General features: G+C 33.3%; 1 protein-coding gene across 1 annotated transcript in view; it reads left to right on the forward strand.

The window, feature by feature from the left end:
- DMD (dystrophin) overlaps positions 1-25,990 on the forward strand; it is a 2,123,521-nt gene that overhangs the window by 881,419 nt on the left and 1,216,112 nt on the right. The window contains exon 42 of the mRNA XM_060138437.1: positions 15,914-16,108. Coding sequence (XP_059994420.1) covers positions 15,914-16,108 — 195 coding nt within the window. The remainder of the gene's footprint in view (positions 1-15,913; positions 16,109-25,990) is intronic.

A 25,990-nucleotide genomic window follows, 5' to 3' on the forward strand; every position in this document is an offset into this window, starting at 1 on the left:
CGGCGTGTGGGATCTTCCCAGACCAGGGCTCGAACCCGTGTCCCCTGCATTGGCAGGCAGATTCTCAACCACAGCGCCACCAGGGAAACCCCATCTTGGACGATTTTTAATCACAGTTTTAGTTTCATTACTTGTGATTGGTCAGTTCATATTTTCTGTTTCTTCCTGGTTCAGTCTTGAAGGTTATACCTTTCTAAGGATGTGTCCATTTCTTCCAGGTTGTCCATTTTATTGGCATAGAGTTGCTTGTAGTAGTCTATTTGGATGCTTTGTATTTCTGCAGTGTCTGTTGTAACTTCTTTTTCATTTCTAATTCTATTGATTTGAGTCCTCTCCCTCTTTTTCTTGATGAGTCTGGCTAATGGTTTATCAATTTTGTTTGTCTTCTGAAAGAACCAGCTTTTAGTTTTATTGATCTTTGCTATTGTTTTCTTTGTTTCTGTTTCATTTATTTCTGCTCTGATCTTTATGATTTCTTTCCTTCTACTCACTTTGGGTTTTGTTTGTTCTTCTTTCTCTAGTTCCTTTAGGTGTAAGGTTAGGTTGTTTATTTGAGTTTTTTCTTGTTTCTTGAGGTAGCCTCGTATAGCTATAAACTTCCCTCTTAGAATTGCTTTTGCTGCATCCCATAGGTTTTGGATCGTCGTGTTTTCATTGTCATTTGTCTCTAGGCATTTTTTGATTTCCTCTTTGATTTCTTCAGTGATTTCTTGGTTATTTAGTAACGTATTATTACTTAATTAATTGCTTAGCCTCCATGTGTTTGTGTTCTTTACATTTTTTTTCCCTGTAATTAATTTCTAATCTCATAGCGTTGTGGTCAGAAAAGATGCTTGATATGATTTCAGTTTTCTTAAATTTACTGAGGCTTGATTTGTGACCCAAGATGTGATCTATCCTGGAAATGTTCCGTGCACACTTGAGAAGAAAGTGTAATCTGCTGGTTTTGGATGTAATGTCCTATAAATATCAATTAAATCTGTCTGGTGTATTGTGTCATTTAAAGCTTCTGTTTCCTTATTTATTTTCATTTTGGATGATCTGTCCATTGGTGTAAGTGAGGTATTAAAGTCCCCCACTGTTATTGTGTTACTGTCGATTTCCTCTTTTAGAGCTGTTAGCAGTTGCCTTATGTATTGAGGTGCTCCTGTGTTGGGTGCATATATATTTATAATTGTTATATCTCCTTCTTGGATTGATCCCTGGAGCGTTATGTAGTGTCCTTCCTTGTCTCTTGTAACATTCTTTATTTTAAAGTCTATTTTATCTGATATGAGTATTGCTCCTCCAGCTTTCTTTTGATTTCCATTTGCATGGAATATCTTTTTCCATCCCCTCACTTTCAGTCTGTATGTGTCCCTGGGTCTGAAGTGGGTCTCTTGGAGACAGCATATATATGAGTCTTGTTTTTGTATCCATTCCGCAAGCCTGTGTCTTTTGGCTGGACCATTTAATGCATTCACGTTTAAAGTAATTATCGATATGTATGTTCCTATGATTGTTTTGGGTTTGCTTTTGTAGGTCCTTTTCTTCTCTTGTGTTTCCCACTTAGAGAAGTTCCTTTAGCATGTGTTGTAGAGCTGGTTTGGTGGTGCTGAATTCTCTTAGCTTTTGCTTGTCTGTAAAGCTTTTGATTGCTCCATCGAATCTGAATGAGATCCTGCCAGTTAGAGTAATCTTGGCTGTAGGTTCTTCCCTTTCATCACTTTAAGTATATCATGCCATTCCCTTCTGGCTTGTAGAGTTTCTGCTGAGCAATCAGCTGTTAACCTTATGGGAGTTCCCTTGTATGTTATTTGCCTTTTTTCCCTTGCTGCTTTCAATCGTTTGTCTTTACTTTTTGCCAGCCAATTTGATTACTATGTGTCTTGGTGTGTTTCTCCTTGGGTTTATCCTGTATGGGACTCTGTGTGCTTCCTGGACTTGGGTGGCTATTTCCTTTCCCATGTTTGGGAAGTTTTTGACTATAATCTCTTCAAATATTTCCTCTGGTCCTTTCTCTCTCTCTTCTCCTTCTGGTACCCCTATGATGCGAATGTTGTTGCGTTTAATGTTATCCCAGAGGTCTCTTAGGCTGTCTTCATTTATTTTCATTCTTTTTTCTTTATTCTGTTCCACAGCAGTGAATTCCACCATTCTGTCTTCCAGGTCACTTATCCGTTTTTCTGCCTCAGTTATTCTGCTCTTGTTTCCTTCTAGTGTAGTTTTCATTTCGGTTATTGTATTGTTCATCTCTGTTTGTTTGTTCTTTAATACTTCTAGGTCTTTTTTTTTAACATTTCTTGCATCTTTTCAATCTTTGCCTCCATTCTTTTTCTGAGGTCCTGGATCATCTTCACTATCATTATTCTGAATTCTTTTTCTGGAAGGTTGCCTATCTCTATCCACTTCATTTAGTTGTTTTTCTGGGGTTTTCTCTTGTTCCTTCCTCTGGTACATAGCCGTCTGCCTTTTCATCTTGTCTGTCTTTCTCTGAGTGTCGTTTTTGTTCCACAGGCTGCAGGATTGTAGTTCTCCTTGCTTCTGCTCTCTGCCCTCTGGTCTCTTGTGACTTTCTTTCTGGGTCTTTGTCTGCTTGTCTCCTGTCATGTTTCAAGATGCCGAACAAATGCATCCTTCAGCATCCTGTATGATGTTTTTCATAACATTCCCTTCATCCCCTCCATCATGCTCTCCAACTTTAGCCAGGTGTTTCCTTTATAGCACTTACCACAATTTTAAAATATTTTGTTTGCTTTCTTGTTTATAATCTCTCTTCTACCATTAGAATGTAGGCTCCATGAGGGCAGAGACTTTGTCTTACTAAATACTATTTTCCTAATATATAGATGCTACCACAGAGTAGGTACTCAATAAAAATATGTTTAGTAAATGAATGGATGGATGGATGTATAGCCTCTTCTTATGTAATTCCATATAGTTCAGAGTTGTTGGTTCTGCATTCTTGCACCAGTGGTGCCCCAGTGCCAGTCTACCAGTATCTGAAAGTTTTCACTGGTCTGTAGAAAAGGGAAAAAAAAATAAGAGCAAATGTTTTGCAGTTTTCATAGAGCTAAATTTGTTCAAAAATTCTTTCTTTTCTTCTGAAAGTATAGCTTTCTACAGTTTATTGTTGGAGGGGGCAGCATTAAAATGCCCTTTCTTTACTCTTTCTTTTTTTTCCTTTTTATTATTTCCTTACAATGTCTTTTACTACAAAAATAAAGGTTGGAACATTGTGAGGTTCCCTGACATTTTTGGTAGTGTTTTATTGACCCATGAAATACAAAGTTTGGGAACCATCAATTTGGAGAAACTTACTCACATGAAGGAGCACCATTCCTGCCAAGTTTTTTTTGTTGGTTGCTTGAAGTTTTGAGAATGAGGCAAGGAAAGCTCTAAAAATCGGTGATTGTCTCCCGTTTTATGGCCCTCCAGGCAATGAATATTGGCCCACAAGCATTATCTCCTGGAATGAGATTCTGGAATTTGTTTGGTCCTGTGTGAAAAACAAATACAAGAACAAATATGCAAAAAGAGTGGAATTAGGGTATTACAACACCTGCTTACTATATTTTTAAAATATACATTGACATATAATAAATGTACCAATACATTATTTGTTTTCTTATAAATGTTTTCGTCCTCTGGATTTAAATCCTTCTTTTGTTTGTTTCAAAAATATGTAGATCCCATAATAGCACCAGTTGCTTTAACATAGAAGTGTTACTTTTCCTGTGCTTCATCAAAATTTAAAACTGAAAGCATGAAGATTCCAAATTGGAAAGATACACTGCTTTTTTTTTTTTTTAACATCTTTATTGGAGTACAATTGCTTTACAATGGTGTGTTAGTTTCTGCTTTATAGCAAAGTGAATCAGTTATACATATACATATGTTCCCATATCTCTTCCCTCTTGCATCTCCCTCCCTCCCACCCTCCCTATCCCACCCCTCTAGGTGGTCACAAACCACTGAGCTGATCTCCCTGTGCTATGCGGCTGCTTCCCACTAGCTATCTATTTTACGTTTGGTAGTGTATATATGTCCATGTCACTCTCTCACTTTGTCACAGCTTACCCTTCCCCCTCCTCATATCCTCAAGTCCATTCTCTAGTAGGTCTGTGTCTTTATTCCCGTCTTACCCCTAGGTTCTTCATGACCTTTTTTTTTTTCTTAGATTCCATATATATGTGTTAGCATACGGTATTTGTTTTTCTCTTTCCGACTTACTTCACTCTGTATGACAGACTCTAGGTCCATCCACCTCACTACAAATAACTCAGTTTTGTTTCTTTTTATGGCTGAGTAATATTCCATTGTATATATGTGCCACATATTCTTTATCCATTCATCTGTTGATGGACACTTAGGTTGCTTCCATGTCCTGGCTATTGTAAATAGAGCTGCAGTGAACATATTGGTACATGACTCTTTTTGAATTATGGCAATATACACACTTCTCTTATATTCTTCATTTCCAAATAAATAGCCATGACAAATACTTTTGTAATTTGCAGACTGCTTTATATTCATGATTTTAGTTAATTCTTATACTTAAAATAATTGGTTTAGATACAAAAAGTAAGCAAATCAATATTCTTATAAGTTTTGAGGAGTGAAAAATTAGTATAGGTTTTTTTTTTAAATTTGGCAAAACACTTTATTTCTGTTGCAATTGCTTTTAAACAGGGTTTTAAGAAATAGAAGGTATGTTAAGACTTCATTTAATTATCCTTTTAAGTATATGATCTAAAACAAATTTAAAACTGTGTGAATATGGTTTCTTAGAGTTAAAAGTTGAAAATGTGCTGGGCAGAGCAGTTCAATTTTATGTTGGAATTCTTGCCATGGGAAAATACAATGATAATTATTTTCTGGAACACTGACAGGGAACAAGCTATTTCAGGCAAAACTATCTTGATGGTAAAGTGGAGCACATTAAGCCCAAGGTATCATTAAACTCACAAAACTCTAAGAAAGAACTGAGCATAGTCTTTGGTAAGAAAAAAATGGTTTTGTTCAGTGGCAATCATCTTTTGCAAAGTTATTTATAACTTGGCAAAGTATATTATTTTAGAAAATAACATTAAACGTAATAGTTTCTACACTCACAGCAGCACCTAATTTATTCAGAGGTCAGATGGACAGCGGTATGAATTACCTGGAACACAGCCAAGAATCAGAAATGGTATAGAACAAAAGGCCTCCAGATTCTCTAAGTTGATTTGATAAAGTTCATAAAGTCCATAGCTTACTTAAATTTCTTTATGAGAGGACTATTCAGGTTCGTTTTTGAAAGTTTTTTTTTTTAATCTCACTGATTTTAGGGATAATTCTAATAAACTTATTATCTTGTTTTTCTGCCCTGAGTAGAAGCCAGAAAGAAAAGGAAAAGGAGTAAATGACAGAAATATGATATAATAGCTACAGCTTGGAAGTGAGTCAAAAAAGGGCCTGTATAGAAGGATATAGGGACATATGGCCTTGAAAAACTGTTTAGTACAGGGCAACAGAAATGAGAGAGACAGAGAGAGAATGAGAGAGAGATTATTTGTGTTTATTATTGTTTATTTGATTTGATTTATACTTAGCCTGGACAATTTGATTATTTTACCAGTTTATTCCCAAATAAAATTAGGTTAAAATTATTAATATCTCATCAACTAAATGTGAAATTGTTTAATGCATAATGGCATATTAGCTTCCTAAATCACAAAATACTGCTGCCAGCTAATTTATATATCTGTATCTATTATCTATGCTGTGTGCATGTGCATATATACATACAACTATATATGTTTCCATATATACGTATAAACTTACATGCATATATAATAAATATTTGCATGCATAAATTTTCTTTGTAAAATGTTTGCCTTTGAAAAAAAATGCCTGCTAAATTCATTAAGATGATAATTTTTATAGGTTACTCTCCATCTTTTGATCAAGTTCCAAAAGTTCTGTTTTGTAACTCCCCACTTTTTATTACAGACATATAAAGTAATTGTGAATATTAAAAAGGGGACTAGAATGTGGGGTAATTGTCAAACTCATGTAATTTGGAATTAGGTCATATAATTTTGTAAATAGTATTATTATTATATCTCAGGGTTATCATTGCCTTTTCAGATTCAGGGCATTTACATAAAGGTAGTCTCATATGTCAGGCCAAAGAAATAGGAAACTTTTTCAGCTTATCAAAAGCAATTTAGAATGCATGAGAAGAATTGACATAGTCATTTCAAAATTGCAGCAAAAAAAAAAAGTCTGCCATAATTCTAACGTTACTAAATATCTGCTTTGTCTATAGTATTTTTCTCATTAGTTATTTTTATTTTAATAATCGTTTGAAATTGAACTCAAGATCAGTCAAAAAAATCTTACATAAGAGCAGAGTTTTCCCTTTACTGTTAAGGTTCCTCACTCACCTTCAAGAACCTCAAGCACCTAAAAATAGTTCTGTTCATGTGCAGAATCAGCCGCCAGTCATTGCAAGACCCCTTCAGTCAATTAGGTGTGCAGTGAAGGCCGTCAATGTTGTCTTAGGTGATAATGTGAAATTCTTTCAAAATGCATTAATCATGCTTTCTTAAGCTTTTTATCTTGGTCTATGCTTCTGTACGGTTCAGAAAATTGATAGTATATACTTTCCTACAGCTTTGATTGAATTGAAAACAGCCTGTGATGGTCAAGCCAATTAGAAGGGGCCATGACTCTTAATAAACAGGTTAAATAAAAATTTTATTTACCACTGAAAACTCTATCTTTTTGCTTCTACTATTTAACACTAGTTCAGTTTTATATAGTTATTTTAAATGTAATATCAATACAATATCAGTTTAACAGTTCAATCAATACAAAAGTATATTAAAAAAAATGAGTACTCTTCATTTCTCCCTCCTGCCAATTTCACTCCCTCTGAAATAAGAAATGTTTACAAGTTAGCATTATCTTTCATACTATATGCTTCTTAACCATGATATTATACATAGATAGATAGATAATGCTTTGCCTCTTCTTTAAAATATTGCCTCAGTCTGTGTATGATTTTTAAATATACCAATCTTTCACAGACATTTTTCCAGGCAATACGTACATAGCTGATGCATCTTTTTTAATAGCCTTAGGAAATAAACCAAAATTTATTCCATCATTTCTCTACATTTGTGGATTATTATATTATAAAAAGAGGTGATCTGTAAAATCTCTATTTTTTATCCTTTTAAAGTTTCTATGGATATATGATCTTTTTTTTGACGTCCCTGTAATATAAAAGAAGAATATCCTTTTACATTTTGTACAAACATGGATTAAATTTAGTTTATTGTTTAAAAAAACCTCTATTCTTATTTTTCTTTGTTTGCTTGTTTTGGTTTGATTTTGGGGTTTTCTGATCCAAAAATTCTGGAAGAGCTGTATGGAAGCTACCGTTTATAGCTGTGATTTTATCATATTCTCCTTTTATTTCTAGTAATTTTTACCATATGTAAAATGAAGACAAATGTTTGGGGCATAGCAATTAATGACTTATTTTTTTTGTAAAAAATGTGACTTATTACTATGGTTATCTGGACCCATTTGCCCTGGAATTATGTTTCATTTGATATTACTATTTTGACTCTAACTTTTTACAAATTATTTTCATGATGTAACATCACCTATCATTACATTATATGCCATCGTGTCCTTGTTTTTTAATGACTCTCCTGAGCAGCTTATAGATGGATTGTGTATTTTAAACCAATCTGACAGTATTTCATCTTTTAGTGGGGAACTGTAACCAACTTCATTATTGTTATGATAACTCTTATAGCTGTATAGTTGTATAAATTCCTTCTATCATATTTTATGGTTGTTATTTGCTCGTGTCCTTTGTTCATAATTTTGTAATTCACCATCCTTATTGAATACTACTGCATCCCTCCTCATACTGCTGATATTTTTGAAGTTGCACTCTGCATGTCTATTTTACTAGCACTTAGTTTCCTATTTTTAATAATTTTAACCCTATATCTCTGTAGTTTTACACCAAAATTAAATGAGAACATTGATCTCCCCACCAACATGATTCGTTCAGCAACTCCTCATTCTTTTCAAGCCAAGATAAAGTCCTTTAAAAACTAATAATATATAATTTTTGTCCCTAACTACTGTTGTTTCTCCTCATAGTATCTAGTTCAAGAAGTCATATTATCACTCAGATTACACTTAAACTACCACTGTTGTATTAAATTTAACAGAAAAGCCTCACAGAGTTTATTGTTCATCAGTTTCTTTGTATTCTTTATTTCCTTCTGTTTAGAAATCTTTATTATACTTTATTTTTCATTTTGTTGGAATACTTGAGAAATTTTCTCATAAAAATTATATAAGGATGTATACCCTTTTAATGTTTAAATTTTCAAAATGATCTTTCTTTTTCTATCATAATGATGGATTCTTTGAATAATAATAGCGCTCTTAAATCTCTCTCTTCCTCTGTTAATAGCCTATATAGGTTGTGGACCACTGTCTTTTAGTGTCCATTGTCTTTTAAATTTCAGTGTCTTCAAGCTTCCATTGTGCCAGTGAGAAGTATGATGTTGGTCCAAATTTATATATATATATATATATATATATACACACATATATATATACATATATATATAAAAATATATGGTGGTCCAAGTTTTTATATATATATATATATATATATATATATATATATACACAAAGAGAAATATATATATATATATATTTCTCTTTGTCTCAAACTCTGTAAGGTACCCCCACCCCATTCCTCAGAATTCAAAATTTTCACTAGGATATTTTTCAATATGTTTCTAAATATGTGTCTTTATTCTTTAGCTCTTCTTGGTACCTGGGTAACATTTTTAACTTTTGCAAATCAATAATATTTTTAGCTTAGGAGAGTTTTGTTTTAAAATTATTTTAATTATTCTCTTCCATCTCTTGTCTTTTCTCATTCTGATATTTATATTCTTTACATATTAGATGTCCTGATTCTATCCTCCAGGTCGCTTATCTTTTTAGTTATGATTACAATGTCTTTCTATTCTTCTCTGTGTTGTAGGATACTTCCTCTGGTTGATCATTTAGAACCCACATTTTTTTTTTTGTTTTTTTAGCAATTACCATTGTCTTTTCCCAAATCATCTACTGAATTTTCTAAAACCAGGTATCAGGCTTTCTGTATTTTAATGTTATCTTTTTCATGCTTCTCACTTTGTTTTTTATGAAATCTCTCTTCTGTTTCTTTTACTATATTTCTTGCATGGACTCAGCTTTGTTTCCTTTTTTCAATCCCTTGTGTCTCCTGAAATGGCCTATGTTCTTTTTCTTGTGCTTAAATTAAAGGGTGTGAAAGCTCTTAGCATAAATGTAAGTCAGGTTTGAGGGTTATACTATATAGTGATGATTGAGAAGTAACAAAGATAATGGCTTTTTTTTTTCTGTTGAAGAATGGCTTAACAAGCCAGAACCTCCCAGAATAAATATGTGTGGCTAAGCATCTTGATCTCAAGAATAAGAAGTGGGGGTTAAAGCTGTCCTCAGCCATTTAGTACAGCCACTGTCCAGTAGTGCCTGTATGAAGCAAAACAGCAGGTTCTTACTCCTTCCTGGGCCCAATAGATCCTCTTAAATCAATTGTCTCCTACGAATTACCTCATATACACATCTGGAAATCACCAGATCCATAGTTTTCATCCCAGACTGTGCCAGAGATCATCTATCTTTCTAAGACTACCAGTTCATGATCTTTTTCTACCTACACCTCTTTTTCTGTTATTTGAGTCCTTGATGCACATATTCTTCTAGATTCTAGTAGTTAGTCACTGTTATTTTGAAGGTTGTGTCTACTTAACAGTGAGGGAGACAGAAAACGTGTGTATGAGGTGATTTTCCTATCTCAACATTTCCATTTTGTTTGTATGAACACACACATGCATACATATACATACATGCATAAATTAAAATAGCTTTCAACAGATTAATCATGCATGTATAATTCCTATACTTTGTAATAGGTGCTTTCATAAAGTAACTTCATCAGAGTTGATGAGGTTACGTAAAGATTGAGGCTATTGTATATGAAAACAAAATGTTAGCAGTTCAGTAAAATCAATCTGCTGTAGTATAATGACAAATTGACTGAATTTTAAGTGTTTGACATCTTAAGTTGGATTTACTAGCCAGTCTAGATCACCTTCATGAGGAAAACTATCAATCTATTGATAGAAAAGCTACAACAAATATTTTCTGATAAATGTAATGCTAGTGTTAAACTTTTTCATAAATATTTTAGCTTTTGCATTATTGACTTTTTCTATTATAAAAAATGAATACCATGTTATATTTTAAATCTTATTAGCAACTAAAATTTTATTTGTATTTCCTTTTAAATAATTTAGATTTACATTTGAATAGTCACATGTGGGCAAGGACTACCATATTGAACAGTACAGTTATAGGCTTTTTCACTATCACATTTCTAATAAAGAAAAAGCCTCATTCAGAAACAGGATTATGGCACATGCACATTCAGATATAATTACTTAGTTGCCACATTAAATGATATAGACATAAATGCCAGCCTGATTTTCTGAGATGCTTGAGAAGTGTAGCATAGAAATTAATACTATTGGAAGTCTGTTCTGCAAAGTCTACTCAAAGTGGAAGATCCACAGGACAATAGAAATTAAGTGATATAATGAGGTGACATATATTTGCAGAAGTTAAAGTAATTCCATACTTATTTTTTTCTTGTATTAATTTTGTTTTCACATCAAATTCATTATATGTGTGTTCATTTTCACATGTGCACCTATGAAAAAATTCCTATGCCGCATATTCCCAAGCTGGTATCAGGATAGCTTGCTATTAAACGAATATATACTGGATATATAAATTAAAAGTTTTATGTGGACACTTTGGGAAGAGTTAGAAAGGATAAAAAAATTTCTTGACTGCAAGCCTTCTCAGACACTTCAATTTGCTAATAAGCATTGTGGACCTCCGTAAAGAGGCTAAAATTAATATCTGCTAAAATTATCTGTATAAGAGTACTTCAGATAATGGCTTTATTTTGTTCACATATAATGAGTTACATTAAAATCTGAGAGACAATTGAAGAGCCAGACACATGTGTGTAACAGCATTTAGCTTGTGTGCATTAAGTTGGAAAAAATGTTGTTTAGTTAAATCAGAAATACCTTTTAAATCTGTACCAATGAAGATTATATTATGAAATGAAGAAAATATTCCTGTTTGAATTCTGGGAATTCCAAAATGGAAATTATGTTATAGCTGTAGATCCCAGGAGTTCTAGCCAAATATTGATTTTAAAAAATTATCCTTTTAAGTTGATAGTTTCTTCATTTATTCAACAAATTTTTTGAATACCTATTATAGGCTAGGTACTATGCATGAATCTTTGCTGCATTTATTTTACATTGTAAGGTACCTAGGGTAAATAACCTTATCTGTTTAATTGTCATGTTATTTTACTGGTAATTTCTTATGGGGTAGGCCATATATGTTGGTGCTGATGTGTTGGTGCTTTCCTTGGTGGGAATCAAAGGCTTTTCCTTTCGTTTCTCTCACGGGCCATACTTAGTGACTAGAATTCTACCAAGTTACTACTTTATGTTAATGTATTGAAAATCCATATTAAAATGCAAATGTTATCCTGTGAAGGATAATACTTTAAACCACTATAAGCCATTAGCACATTATCAAGATTCAGTTTATCAGTTTAATTAGATGGTAATTTAGCTTGGCCCTGAGGAATTAAGTAAATTGGATGATGTGGAAGGGAAGAATCAACATAAGGCAGATCACTGAACAGGTGCATCCATACCCTTTATCCAGAACACTACACATACCTGGCCTCCTGGAAGTAGGTTGTTCTTAAAGACTAATACATCCAGCTCCACCTGATTATCTGTTCCCTGCCAGCTTGCCTGGTACCAGAAATTCATTCTAATTTTAGAAAATAAATAATATAGATATAAAGGATGACTTTCTGCAATATTTTATACTGATTATTTTATGTATTTATTGTGTTTTATTCTTTTTGAACCAAAGGGGTAAATTATAAGCTTAATACAGTTTGTTGATGCACTACTTCATGATCATTCTAGGATTGATCCTCCCCTTTTTTTTGTTACATAACTTCACATAGGCAGTTTTCTAGATGATGCAGTGAAGAGGGATGGAAATTCCTGAGAGAAAATGCTCTCTTGTCACTGTTTTCTTCATCTAAGATCATAACCAATTCATGTGATCTCATTAGGCTGATTATTTAAGGTCATTCTGCACAGTGACTTAATTAAAAGCACGCAAAGCCAAGTACTGTCAGAACGCTAGTATTGCCATGCCATTTATGTGTATCCAAAACTGTGAACAGGAAAGACTAAACCCCTACCTATCTCAGCTGTGTCATATTCTTGTTTATCGTATGTCATATAATTTGAGTCTTTTTTCAGTCTGTGGATTAATGCAGTGTTCTTTTTGCCAAATTTGATTATTTAATTTGCCTTTTTAGGTTATAATTTCTATAAATGATCAAAGAGAAATAAATACAAATAGCTTAACTGTCCATCTTATTAGAAGGAAACTTAATTTTTTTCTCTGAAGACTTTTGAGACTAGGAGAGAAAGCTACCTGTCTTAGATAACTTAAGTCTTTCCCATTACCATATTATTTATGACCCATCAGAACCCATATAAAAGCCTGTAATCCTATTTGGGATTTATATACCATTGTATTATTATTTTAAATAATTTGTAATAATTAAGAATGCCATTTTGGAGAAAGATAAGATATAAATTAGCAGATTTTCATATGATAGCTCACTTTAAATTATTGATAAATAATCTTGTATTATTTTGAAGATTTGACATATCTTTGTCTTTATTAACACTAATGAAATAAAAAAAAATGTTCCATCACTGCATTACTTTTTTTGTCCAGGTATTTGGCTAATTTTGGTTAGTTAGACTTTGAATGTGTTGACCTATTTTCTATATACCACATTTATGTTAGATACATCGGTATTTTAAAAAAGAATATCTCATAATGATATGGCATATAGTGCATTTTTCTTCTTGAGTATTTTGACCTCATAACTCATAAATGGGGCAGTAACCACAACTCATTTGAAACTTTTACAGTGAGGAGAGAGAAGTCCTTTAAATCATGGAGGAAAACATTTTGTTTTAAAAACTTAGATATAATGCCTCATTTGTTTCAAAACAGGATTGCCTTTATTTCATGCAGTTATGTGGCTCTTCAAGAATCAAATTTTAAGTAATAAAAAGAAAGTGATAACTGAAGTTTTAGAGAAACAGAAGTTTATTAAAAACTTTATGAGTGATACCTATGCCCACTTACAGAGCTCAAAATTTGAAGCCAGTTTTCATCTCAACTTTAGGTATTACAAATCATAGTTTTGTCCCATAATAATCCTTTCTAAACTTCAATTGAGCTTTCAATTTGTTAATAAAAATAGGTACTTTTGGGCTTTCTTCCACATCTCTTCAGTTTCATTCCCAGAAAATGAGGATAGTGTATTCTTTTGGGTATATATCATTAGAAATGAATATGAACAGAGAGGAATAAAAAAATAGTATGGCTACAGCACTTCCATGCTAATGATGCATGAATATCTGTAATGGTATAAGGTGGTAAAGAACATTAACAAAAGCAAGTTGATTTTCAAAAGGTTAGACAGGATTTGTACACATCAGGATTCAGAAGGATATAATTATTCAAGGCAGAGTTAATGAAATTCAAATGAAAAGGCAAAATCTGAATATGAGTGCATGGATTTTGCATAAAGAAGAGAAAATGAACATGATACTTCCAATTACACTGATTTTTTAATAACTGTCTGAAATTTTTATTAAACCAAACTGAAAGGCATTCAGTAGATATAGTTTATTCATTATAGACCTGCATGACTGTGTCAAAAGGACTGATATATTTTAAGGGGTATATAGTAACCTAGATCTCCAAATACCTGAGTGTCTCAGTTTACTTTTTGACAGCTTATTATCATATATGAAAATTATGACACATTTCTCTGTATTAAAAATTATTGTATCTATTAGAACTTTATAATAAATGAGAATATTCAAAATTTATAAAGCTGAACTTTCTAGAGAATGAGTTGACAGTTTCCCAATGGTATCAAAGACTTATTTTGAAATATTCCATTTCTCATAAAAGTTCACAGGATCATCCCTTAGCTTGCCTTATTCACCTGGTATGCACCACTTCTCCTATCTATGATGACTAGATACTATGTATCAAGAGAATAGAAGGAATGAAATCCTCCAACTCTAGCCCAAAATTCTAATATTATTTAAAATGTAAAATTAGAAGTACATGTAGATTACCATTCCATTGATCATGAAGGAATAGGTGTCATGTATTTGGTCAAGGTATACACACTAAACGAAACTTTGTTAAAAGGTATAATTGTGTGATATAAGTTAATCTGTGTAATTCTATGAATTTGTAGTATCATAAGTAGATGAGACATCTAAATTAGAATTATTTTGTTTTTATATTATCTAAGAAGTGAGTACAAGAATCCTGGACCTGAATGACCAAAATGAAGGACCAGCTTATATTTTAACTCATCTTTGTGTAGCTTCAGTCTGGGATCCTAAACACCATTTAATTACATTACTGCAAAAATGAGGATGGTCTCATCTTAAAGGCTGTGCAGTAATAAATGGCTGTGTTAGCATGCTTATCATCAGAACTCCCCAAGAGACCCTGCCACTGAAACCCTCAGCTGACCCCATCACCAGGCAGATGGCAGTTCATCAATTCAAAACAAAGTTACTGGAAAACTAATTTCAATTACAAGAGTTTTGCTGCTTATAGTATAGACAGAAGAGAGCAGAGGTCATTTATCTTTCTGAATTTGCACTCCAAATAGTATTTATTCCTTGTTCTTATAAGGAATAGGGAAAGAGTCACTCCTGACCAAGTCCAAACAGACTCTGAGCCCCAGATGCCCATCAGTCCTAACACTTGAATGGCAGATAGGAAAGTGTAGATGCAGGAGGAGAAGCTGGTGCTCCCTTAGATCTTCAGGCTTTCAGGAGCTCTTATTAAAGTGTAAATTTCATCCTCAGTCCTACTTATCTAGTACCTTAATAAGCAGTTTAACTTAGCAAGAATCTAGCATCAAAGAGAGGAGCTGACTGGGAGATCAGCTCCGTGCTTTGTGACCACCTAGAGGGGTGGGATAGGGAGGGTGGGAGGGAGAGGCAAGAGGGAGGAGATATGGGTATATATGTATATGTATAGCTGATTCACTTTGTTATAAAGCAGAAACTAACACACCATTGTAAAGCAATTATACTCCAATAAAGATGTTAAAAAAAAAAACAAAGAGACAGCTGATGTCAGGAATTTGGAGGAGAAGGTGCTTAATAGAAAGTTAGCTACCAAGCAAAACCACTTTGTCCCTCTTGTACCTCAGTCAAGATTAGGGGAAAAAAGTATAGGAAAGGTTCCTTTTGGTATGAATATCATAGATGTAGACCCCTCACATCCCACCCCGTACTTAGTTTTCCAGGAAGCTTAGAATTACATTTTTAAATCCAGTTGTAAAAAGTATCCTTTTCTTAGGGTAAAACTACCCCTCTCATGACCTTATGGCTCTTGGTCTTTCAATCTTATATTCATGGTGCTAATGTTTGTGTATCTCTTATTATAAAATGCTTCTAACACGTTTTGGAAGAGAGGATATATAAATAATAAATAACCTTTTTACTAGACTTATCATCATGCATTTTTGATCCACTTTCCAGCCCTCTGTCAGCTATAATCTGGAATCTATATGAATTCAATAGAGGTCTTTTCAATATTAGGAAGCTAAAAGAATTGTTCTTTTGTATATCTATACCAGCACACTGTCCATGAAGAATCAGTGATGGTGATGACTGAAGAAATGCCTTTGGAAATTTCTTATGTGCCTTCTACTTACCTGACTGAGATTACTCATGTCTCACAAGCCCTATCAGAAGTGGAACAACTTCTCAAAGCTCCTGACCTCTGTGCTAAAGATTTTGAAGATCTCTTCAAACAAGAGGAGTCTCTGAAGGTAAAAGCAAAGCACTTTCATTCAGATTTTACAAGGTCATCATATTGATCATTTGCTGTACCAGAACATTTTGCTTAAATGTATACCGTGAAGGCATTCTGACTTAACACATGGAAATCTTAAAATACTTTACAAGATGGTTAGCTTTAGAAATCTAGTGTAGAAAGAGAAACATAAAATTGAATAGGTATTTTATAATATTTAATGTTAAGAGACTTCCTGAAACAAAGGAACGCACTAAAATCATAGTTTCTTATACATTCAGGGCAGAAAGGACTCTCCAAAAAACAAGCTTTGCTAGACAAACAGTTTACTCCCAACTGATACATTACTTGTCTTTCTTTTCCCATAAAAGGGGAAATTAAAAGAGGTTTTAAATTATATCTTTTGTATACAGTTTTAATTTTCTATTTCCACTTATAATATTCACATTCAATTTCAAATTAGTGTCAGTATCAATACCACAACATATGGTATCTAATTGAATAGAAAGCAATAAAATACTTTATTTAAAATCACCAGGCAAAAGCCTCCAACCAAATCCAGCTTTTTTTCAAATCACGGACTATAAGTTTATGAATTCTGATAAGACAAAACATGATGAAGAAGTAGGGTTTGAATTTTAGAGGGAAGTGTCTGAAGATAAATGTAGCATCAAGAAAATGTACATAATAATGTGTGTCTCAAGATAATTTTTGTGATCATACATTTCACACTCAAAATGAAAGATAATAGTATAGCCAGAGCTTGGTATTTGCCGAAGCAAATAGCATAAGATTATAGACAGAAGGTAAGTTTGCTCTCAGCAGCACCTATTAGCTAAAGTATTTTATACTCTAAATGAATGTCTTCGGATCTCATTCCATATCACATATTTGCATAACTATACAAATAGATAAAGACGTTTGTCTTAGAAATCAGAGTAGCAATATCTCGAGTGACTTGAGTTTAATGTCTTACATCATATCAAATAAGCTACAAAATTATACACTAAAATAGAGTAAGGGATGCATGGATCTCTGGAACTACATCATTTTGGTATGGTGCTATTTCTTATTCTCTTTGAAGTAAAAGTCAAATCACTTACGGGTACTGTGAAGAAAAGAAAATCAATTGATAAAGGAGACATGCCAGCATGCCTGTCATAATTCACATTAACTAATTTCTCATGACAGCACAGTTTGTAAGTTCATCATTGTCATTCAATATGTAAATCACTGCTAATGAGCTAATATTCATTCCTTTCCATGTTCGTGGACATATAGGTCAGGAGAGCAGTAACCCTAAACTTATTAAGTTGTCAATTGAATATCTTTGTCTTCATACCTCTTACCCTGACACACTCAGAATGATGGGCCCCTGGCTGCAATCATAGCTAATAATTTTGTTCTTTCAGATATATTTAATAGTATTAAAGCTGACACCAATTACAATGGTATTGATTACTGTGGTTTGTAAAAAAAGTATTATCGCAGTTTTAATTTAATTGGTTATTGAGTCCTCATTAGATGGAGTTTGGGGCATAATTCCATCTCACTCCCAGCATATCTCCTGCAGCAAGCAAATGGGCTTCCTACCTCTATGAGCTTTCTGAAGGGGGATAGTTTTGATTTCAGTCTTTTCAATGAATATGTACTTCCTCTTAAAGGCATTCATCATTGTCATTATCTAGTAGTAAAAATAGAAAAGCAGTGCATAAATTGTACAGCTGCTGGTTGAGAAGGTTTGAAATTAAATTGTGGTTGATTTTATTCCTGACACATTTGCATGAATCAAATTACAGAACTGTAGTAGGTATCGCTGTGGTTTAACATACATATTTTTTAAGAATAATACAACACAAATAATGTGCAATAAGTTAAAATAATTACTTTCTGAACAAAATATAAATAATATAGCACATGTGATTTCCATAGATGTATTGAATTCAAAAGCTACCTAATCATTTTGACAAGAACTAACCAGATAAACACCTATTTACATTGTAAATCTGCATTTAATACATAATACATTAGCTAAGGCATACCTAGCGATGAATGAGAAACACACACAAAAGTAATATTTATCCTTATATCAAAGCCAATATTATCAATTAGTTGCTTAATTAGGCCTTAGTTGCTCAGTTAGGGATTGGCATGGATAAAGGTGAATTATTAGGACAAAAATAAGAGCATGGGTTAGAATAGGGATGACAACTATGCTTTATCTTTTGCAATAAGGGGGATCAATTTGTATATAGGGCTTAGGTACTCGATAACTTGTATTAACTAATTGATCCTCCCCGTAACTCTATGAAATATCTAAAATTATTATCCCCATTTTATAGATGAAGAAACTGAAGAAATATTAAGTAAAATAACTTGACAGAGTTGACACAGCTAGTATCGGTTGAGCAAGGATTTGCACCCAAGCCAAGTAGATTTAACCTCTGAGCTGTTAACCCCTATACTGTACCACCTTTCATGCAGTGGTTTCAAGGGTACTATGTTGAGCATAGCAAGGGTGAATTTGGGTAAAACATGGTAGAATACTGAGGACTGGCGTGGCCAGTTCATAGGAAAAATGTCCTGAGTTCTAATTCTCACTGAATCTATGCCAGTTCAAAAAGATTCCATAAAAGGAAGCAAGCAACTTCCATGTGCTTGTTGGCATTATCCTTAGTGAAATTAGTCACACAGAAAAAGAAAAATATTGTATGTTATTGCTTATATGTGGAAGCTAAAAAACAAAACAAACGAATGTAACAAAACAGAAGCAAACTCACGGATATAGAGAACAAACTAGTGAGTGGTTAACAGTGAGGAGAGGGAAGGGGGACAGGATGGGGTAGGGGATTAAAGGGTACAAACTACTAGATATAAATAAGCTACAAGGATATATTGTACAGTACAGGAAATATAGCCAATATTTTATAATAACTTGAAATATATTCTATAAAAATATTGAATCACTATGTTATACATCTGAAACTATTATAATATTGTAAATCAACTATACTTCAGCAAGAGAAAAAGGGAGGGAGGGAGGGAGAAAGGGAGAAAGGAGGGAAGGAAATAAAGAAGGAGAAAAGGAAGGCAGAAAGAGGAAAAGAAAGGGAAGAAAAGAAAGAAGTCAGACATGCATCATTTCAGTTGTCTCATCTAAACTGATGATATTAAAGATTCTAAACTGATGATATTAAAGATGCTCTGGTTGAGGTGGATAAAATGTTTTGTGTCTTTAGTAGCCAGGGTGAGTGACAAGAAGTGTAGACAAATGGAGAAAAGTCACAGATGTTGACAGGACAGTTGGGCCCAATGTAGAGCTTAGATAAGATCAAGAAGTAAAGGCAGCCTTTGTTCAACCTCAGCAGCACTGGGGAGAGCTTGTTGTAGCTGAAAAAGCCAAAGATCATAAAGCAAAAGTCGTTCAGTCTTCTTTGACTGGTTCAGCTTTTATGCAGGACCTTTGAGACCTAAAAGGAATTATTAGGACAAGGCAATAATGTAAGGAGTGAGGGAGGATTCATTCATTCAAACATCTTTATTAAGCACTTCCTATACACCAGGCATTGCTCTAAGTGCTTAAAAAGCAGTAAACAAAACCGATGGACTCCGCCCTCATACAGCTTTTGTTAAAGCAGAGGGAGACAGAATATAAGCAAACAAATGGTGGACCGTCATAAAGACTACCATTCATTCTGAGCGAGATAGGTTTTTGAGAAGATGACTGATGTGATCGGATTTATGCTTTAAAAAGATCACACTGGCTGCCCCACTGAGAGTAGAACTGTAGGGGATCAAGGGTAAAAACAAGGAGGACAGTTGAAGAACGGATGCCAGTGGCTTGGGCTAGGGTGGTAAGGAGAGATTTTCAGATTTTGGAAATGTTTTCAGAGAGAAGATAGAAGATTTATTTCTGTGTTCACCAGAAACTTGAGCATGGGTGTATAAAAGCCCATTCTCAGCAGATTTGGGGCTCAGGAGAATTTAGGTGTCCTGTGAACTTGGTAGAAAGATCACTTGAGAAATGTAAGATTTCTTTCTTCTCATTGATAACTTTGCCTTCGGTACTCCACTCTTGCTGTGAAGCACGGGCAAAAGTGCTGGCAATGGAGATCTTATCACTCTGGTCAAAATCTTTCTCCTTTGGAATCTATTTCATCACATTTAAGCACAAATTTAATAATGTCAGTCACTTGAATGAAGACAAAACTAATGCCGTGAGCAAGCTGACTGGTTTTCTATTCTGGTATTAGGAAAGTTAGATAATAGAAGGAGGTACTGTATATACAAATCTGAACAAAATATCTGAAGGTAAATAAAATAATTAATGTTTCTGTGTAAATTGTAATACAGGGCCATGCTAGATAAAGGGTTAGATTTTTCACCAGTTTAATACTATTCAAACAAAAGAATATTGTAATTATTCTAAATTAAATAATCATGGAGCATATAAAGTATCAAGGCAAAATTTGTTTACAAATGCTTTTTGAATTCTACTTAAACTTTATAATCGAATAGTTTGGTGCATGGAAAAATATGACTTTTATTAATATGTTACCACATTGTAAGAACTGATATTTTGGACTATAACATTTGGAATAATGTAATCATTTCATGATTTCTCTGAGAAAAATCAAGTTTTTCTTTTTTTTTCTTTTTAAATTTTAATTTAATTTTTATTTTATATTAGAGTATAGTTGATTTATAATGTTGTGTTAGTTTCAGGTATACAGCAAAGTGATTCAGTTATACATATACATATATCCATTCTTTTTCAGGTTCTGTTCCCACACAGGTTATTAGAGAATATTGAGTAGAGTTCCCTATGCTATACCATAGGTCCTTGTTGATTACCTATTTTATATATGGTAGCATGTATATGTTCATCCCAAACTCCTAATTTATCCCTCCCCCCCACCTTTCCTCTTTGGTAATTGTGAAAGTCTGTGCCTCAAAGCGGGTGAGTCTGTTTCTGTTTTGTAAATAAGGTCATTTGTATCATTTTTTTAGTTTCCACATATAAGCGATATCATATATTCGTCTTTCTCTGTCTGACTTACTTCACTTAGTGTGATAATCTCTAGGTCCATCCATGTTGCTGCAAATGGCATTATTTCGTTCTTTTTTATGGCTGAGTAATATCCCATTGTATATATGTACCACATCTTCTTTATCTGTTCCTCTCTCGATGGACATTTAGGTTGCTTCCACGTTTTAGCTATTTAAATAGTGCTGCAATAAAACATTGGGGTGCATGTATCTTTTCAGATTTTGGTTTTCTCCAGATATATGCCCTGGAGTGGGATTGCTAGATCATATGGTAGTACTATTTTTAGTTTTTCAAGGAGCCTTCATACTGTTCTCCATAGTGCTTGTAACAATTTACATTCCCAACAACAGTGTAAGAGGGTTCCCTTTTCTCCACACCTTCTCCAGCATTTATTGCTTCTAGATTTTTGATGACGGCTATTCTGACTGGTGTGAGGTGATACCTCATTGTAGTTTTGATTTGCATTTCTCTAATAATTAGTGATGTTGAGCATCTTTTCATGTGCTTTTTCTCCATCTGTATGTCTTCTTTGGAGAAATGTCTATTTGGATCTTCTGCCCATTTTTTTGATTGGGTTGTTTGTTTGTTTGTTTTTATATTGAGCTGCATGAGCTGTTTGTATATTTTGGAGATTAATCCCTTGTCAGTCGCTTCGTTTGCAAGTATTTTCTCCCATTCTGTGGATTGTCTTTTCGTTTTGTTTATGGTTTCCTTTGCTGTGCAAAAGCTTTTAAGTTTAATTAGGTCCCATTTGTTACAATTTGTTAGTTTTCATTACTCTAGGAGGTGGATCCAAAAAGATATTGCTGCAATTTACACCAAAGAGTGTTCTGCATATGTTTTCCTCTAAGAATTTTGTAGTATCTAGTCTTATGTTTAGGTTTTTAATGCATTTTGAGTTTATTTTTGTGTATGATGTTGGACAATGTTTAAGCTTTTCAACTAGCACATTTATTCAGCTATAAATATATTTGCTTTTTTCAGTTGCTTTTATGATTTGGGATTTATTTGATTTGATATTTATTTTATTTGCTTGATTGATTTGCTATTTATATTTGTGAAGTACTTTACAAATATTAATCTATTTGCTATAATTGAAATCATATTTAAATCATTAATATAGTACCTCAATTTTCACTTCTCTTATAGTGAAGATATTATAGATATTTACTGCATTATAATTCATATTTATATGTACTTTGATAGTTTCCCTTTATGTTTTCTACATGTCTCTCTTTTATAGGAAATTATTCATTCATTTCTCCCAGCCATTATTTTATCAGGCCCATCAGTTGTCCTACTTTGATCCCCATGCTGCAGTTTACTCCCATCTTTGCTAAAATGTACTTTAAGGACTCAGTCAGCTTCCTTCCATTCTCCTAGCAAGACTATTTTGATAATTCATATCCTATAAATTCTGGAAGTCAGAAACTTCCATGTTAAAACTTACAATTCATGATGCTGGTTGAAATTTTGTGGTTGCAATTAAGTTTGTGGAGGTTTTCCTTTTATTCATGAACTATTCAAGCTGTTCTTTGACCAATTATGATGTCATTTTTTTTGATCTGTGATATATGATTACTGATTGGTTACTTATGTAAGGACAGTGCATCATCCTATGGAGAATGTTTCCACCAAAGTATATAGTTGTATTTAGGAAATAATTTTGACATGTGGCCATAAACAATGCAGGGGAAAAAAAATCGAAAGGACACCTTACCATAGAGCCACTAAATATAACTTTAAAAAAATTTCTTTAGAAGCTCAGAAAAAATTAATTAATAGGTACTTTAATGCCTTTTGATTGAACACCGTTCCCAATTTGATATGTCATTAATGTAGTGCCTGGTAACTAGATGAGGCATAAAGTGGATAAGAATTAGATTTATATAGGATGTTGCCTTCATCTGTCAGATAAAGACAAATTCCAGAGAGTGAAAATGAACTGGAGTTTGAGTCTTTGGTGCTCCAATTTCTCTTTCTCAGGTTTGAGATAGATCTACTCCCCAATGGCTGCTGTCACAACAGCTACTAATGGGTTTCTCTCATCCTTTTTTTCTCAGAAATGAAAGTTGTGTGCTCCTCTGTTAGCCAAGTTACAAAGGGTCTCAAGGCATTTTTGTTAACTAAAACTGCCTAAAGCTATTATTTCCGCCTTCTTAAAATGTGAAAGCAATCATGCAGGATTTTATAACTCTTAAAACACATATACGTGCATTTAAGTGTATGTGTATCCATTTAACTGCAGAGCTACATTTATTAAGATGGTGATACTGAGTCAGCCACAGCAAAAGATACAATTTTTACCGTTTGCAGTGGTTTGCAAATGAGCCACGTACTCCTTTTGACTTTTTCCCTCTGGTGACCAACATCCATCATACACATAACCACTAGGAAGAAAAAAATATCTTGTTTGTGTTGTTCACCACTATATCTCCAACTCCTAGGACGGTACCTACCACAAATAGGCACTCAGTGGACATCTGTTGAATGAATGGATGACAGTCTGGTAAATCCAGGTATGAAGTCTGCGATTGAAGAGGACAGAACAATGCTAATCTAGTAGTTCCAAGAATAAAAACTGATTTTTTTAATTTAAAAAAAGAAACAAGATTAGTCTCTTTTACATTATATCCAAACTCATTGAATTAAATCATCCATATGTATGAATTCTAACAAACTAAGCATATATACCAGCATGGAGAAATTTGCTCTAGGTTTGTACACACTGAATTTTAAACCAAACATTTATGAAAGTGTGTGGCAAGAAACCCACAAATAATTAAAATATTAGTAATATTTTTCCCAATCACTTGGCTTGCATTATATGGTTATGGCAAAAAAATAGGCTAGAGTGGTTGGCAAGGCACTGGATTTGAACATGAAAGTCTTAAATTTAGACACCGAATCTGACTCTTAGTTGTGTCCTGGGCAAGCCACATAAAATTTCTGTGTCTCAGTGTTTTTAACTTTGAAATTAGATCAATGATAATACCTGTCCCAGCCTACTCAGCAGTAATATTGTGAAGATAAAGTGAAATCATGTAGGATTATCTAGAAAAATTCTTGTAAAAAATGTATAATTATATAAATTTCCAATTTTGCAAAACCCATATTACTTCACCATATATCCAAAGTCTTAAAAATTATTGTAAATTAAATTTCCATGTAAATAATCCTGCAAACAAATTGCCTTTAAGAATGTGGTGAGGGCTTCCCTGGTGGCACAGTGGTTAAGAATCTGCCTGCCAATGTAGGGGACATGGGTTTGAGCCCTGGTCTGGGAAGATCCCACATGCTGCGGAGCAACTAAGCCCGTGTGCCACAACTACTGACCCTGCGCTCTAGAGCCCGCGAGCCACAACTACTGAGCTCACATGCCACAACTACTGAAGCCTGCGTGCCTAGAGCCCGTGCTCCGCAACAAGAGAAGCCACTGCAATGAGAAGCCCGTGCGCAGCAACAAAGACCCAACACAGCCAAAAATAAATAAATAAAATAAATAATTTTTTTTAAATGTGGTGAAACATAAAATTGCATACTTAAATGTAAAAAAAACTTTAAGTAAAATGTTAATAATAGCATAAAATATACAAAAAGTTATTTCCAGATTTGGCAAGTAGCCTAAAGGTTAAAAAAAAAAGTTTAAAGTTAAAAAAAAAGTAAAAGAAGAGAATGCACATAGGCTAAAAAACATTTGCTTTTGACAAAAACTTTGGTTAGAGAATCTTACTTACTTTCAATCATATTTACTATATTTCCAAAGCTAAGTATTACTTATTCAGGGGTAAAATTTTTCATTCTTCTATTAATTTTAGGTGCCAAATGAATAGCTCATTTTTTAATATTACTCTTGAGGATGCAGGCTCTAAATTGTTCCATGTTTCCATGTTCCATGGCTTTTACCAAGAATAGGATGCTATTTTTTAGTTTGTTGTTGTCATTATTGTTTTATGTGGAGTTTTATTTTTCATTGAAATATGTTGAATTCATTTTTTTCCTAATTCTATGTCAGTAATTTAGAATCCTTTGTTCTGAGTTCAGAACCATGACTTAAACTATTTAAAAGCATTGAAGCTCTAAGTGAAGGATACTTTAATCAATAGTGTTTTTTTTTCCCTTGGAATTATGAGACTTATTTTTGTTATTTATTTTGTTGTTTTTCTTTTGCCATTTAAAAAAGCTGATCTGTATCAATTTTCTTGCTTAAAATGGTAGTCATGAGCATGTTGATACTTTAATAACATTCAGTTGAATCTTATGAATTGGCATTATGTGGGTCAAAATGTTCAAACGTTGGCAATTGCATATAGTTCAATCTAATACAATGACTTTTACCCGCCTGCTTGTTTCTGAATCCTAATGCATGTAATTAAACAGTCAAGGAAAAAATCAAGAACTATGTATTGTAAATCACTTTAATTAATGGATACCAACTACTACAAATTCCCAAATTGAGTTTTCCAAACCTGAGGCAAAAGGATGTTCTCACCATTAGGGAAATCTCTGGGGTTTCCAAAAAGATAAAGAAAGGAGGAAGAGTATTAAGATCCCTATCCTAACAAAACATGTTGTTAACATGTTTTGTTTTGTCGTTTGTTGGTTTTCTTAAATTTGTGCGTTTAGGTTCAGAACAATTACGTGAAACAGTGGTTTTGCTTTTCTATCCCAAATGTAAAATGCTGTGATAGAAAGCATGTTCTCCCAGTGTCAACAGCGTTAATCATTTATAAAATGGGCAAAATATTACCAAATATGTTTCCTTTATTTTCCAAAATAGTGTACTGTCATTTGTATTAATTTGTACAGACTTAATTACATTCAGTTGTGTATAGTAGTTATCTGTAA

Source organism: Lagenorhynchus albirostris, chromosome X (genome assembly GCF_949774975.1).
Source record: "Lagenorhynchus albirostris chromosome X, mLagAlb1.1, whole genome shotgun sequence".
Taxonomy (NCBI): domain Eukaryota; kingdom Metazoa; phylum Chordata; class Mammalia; order Artiodactyla; family Delphinidae; genus Lagenorhynchus; species Lagenorhynchus albirostris.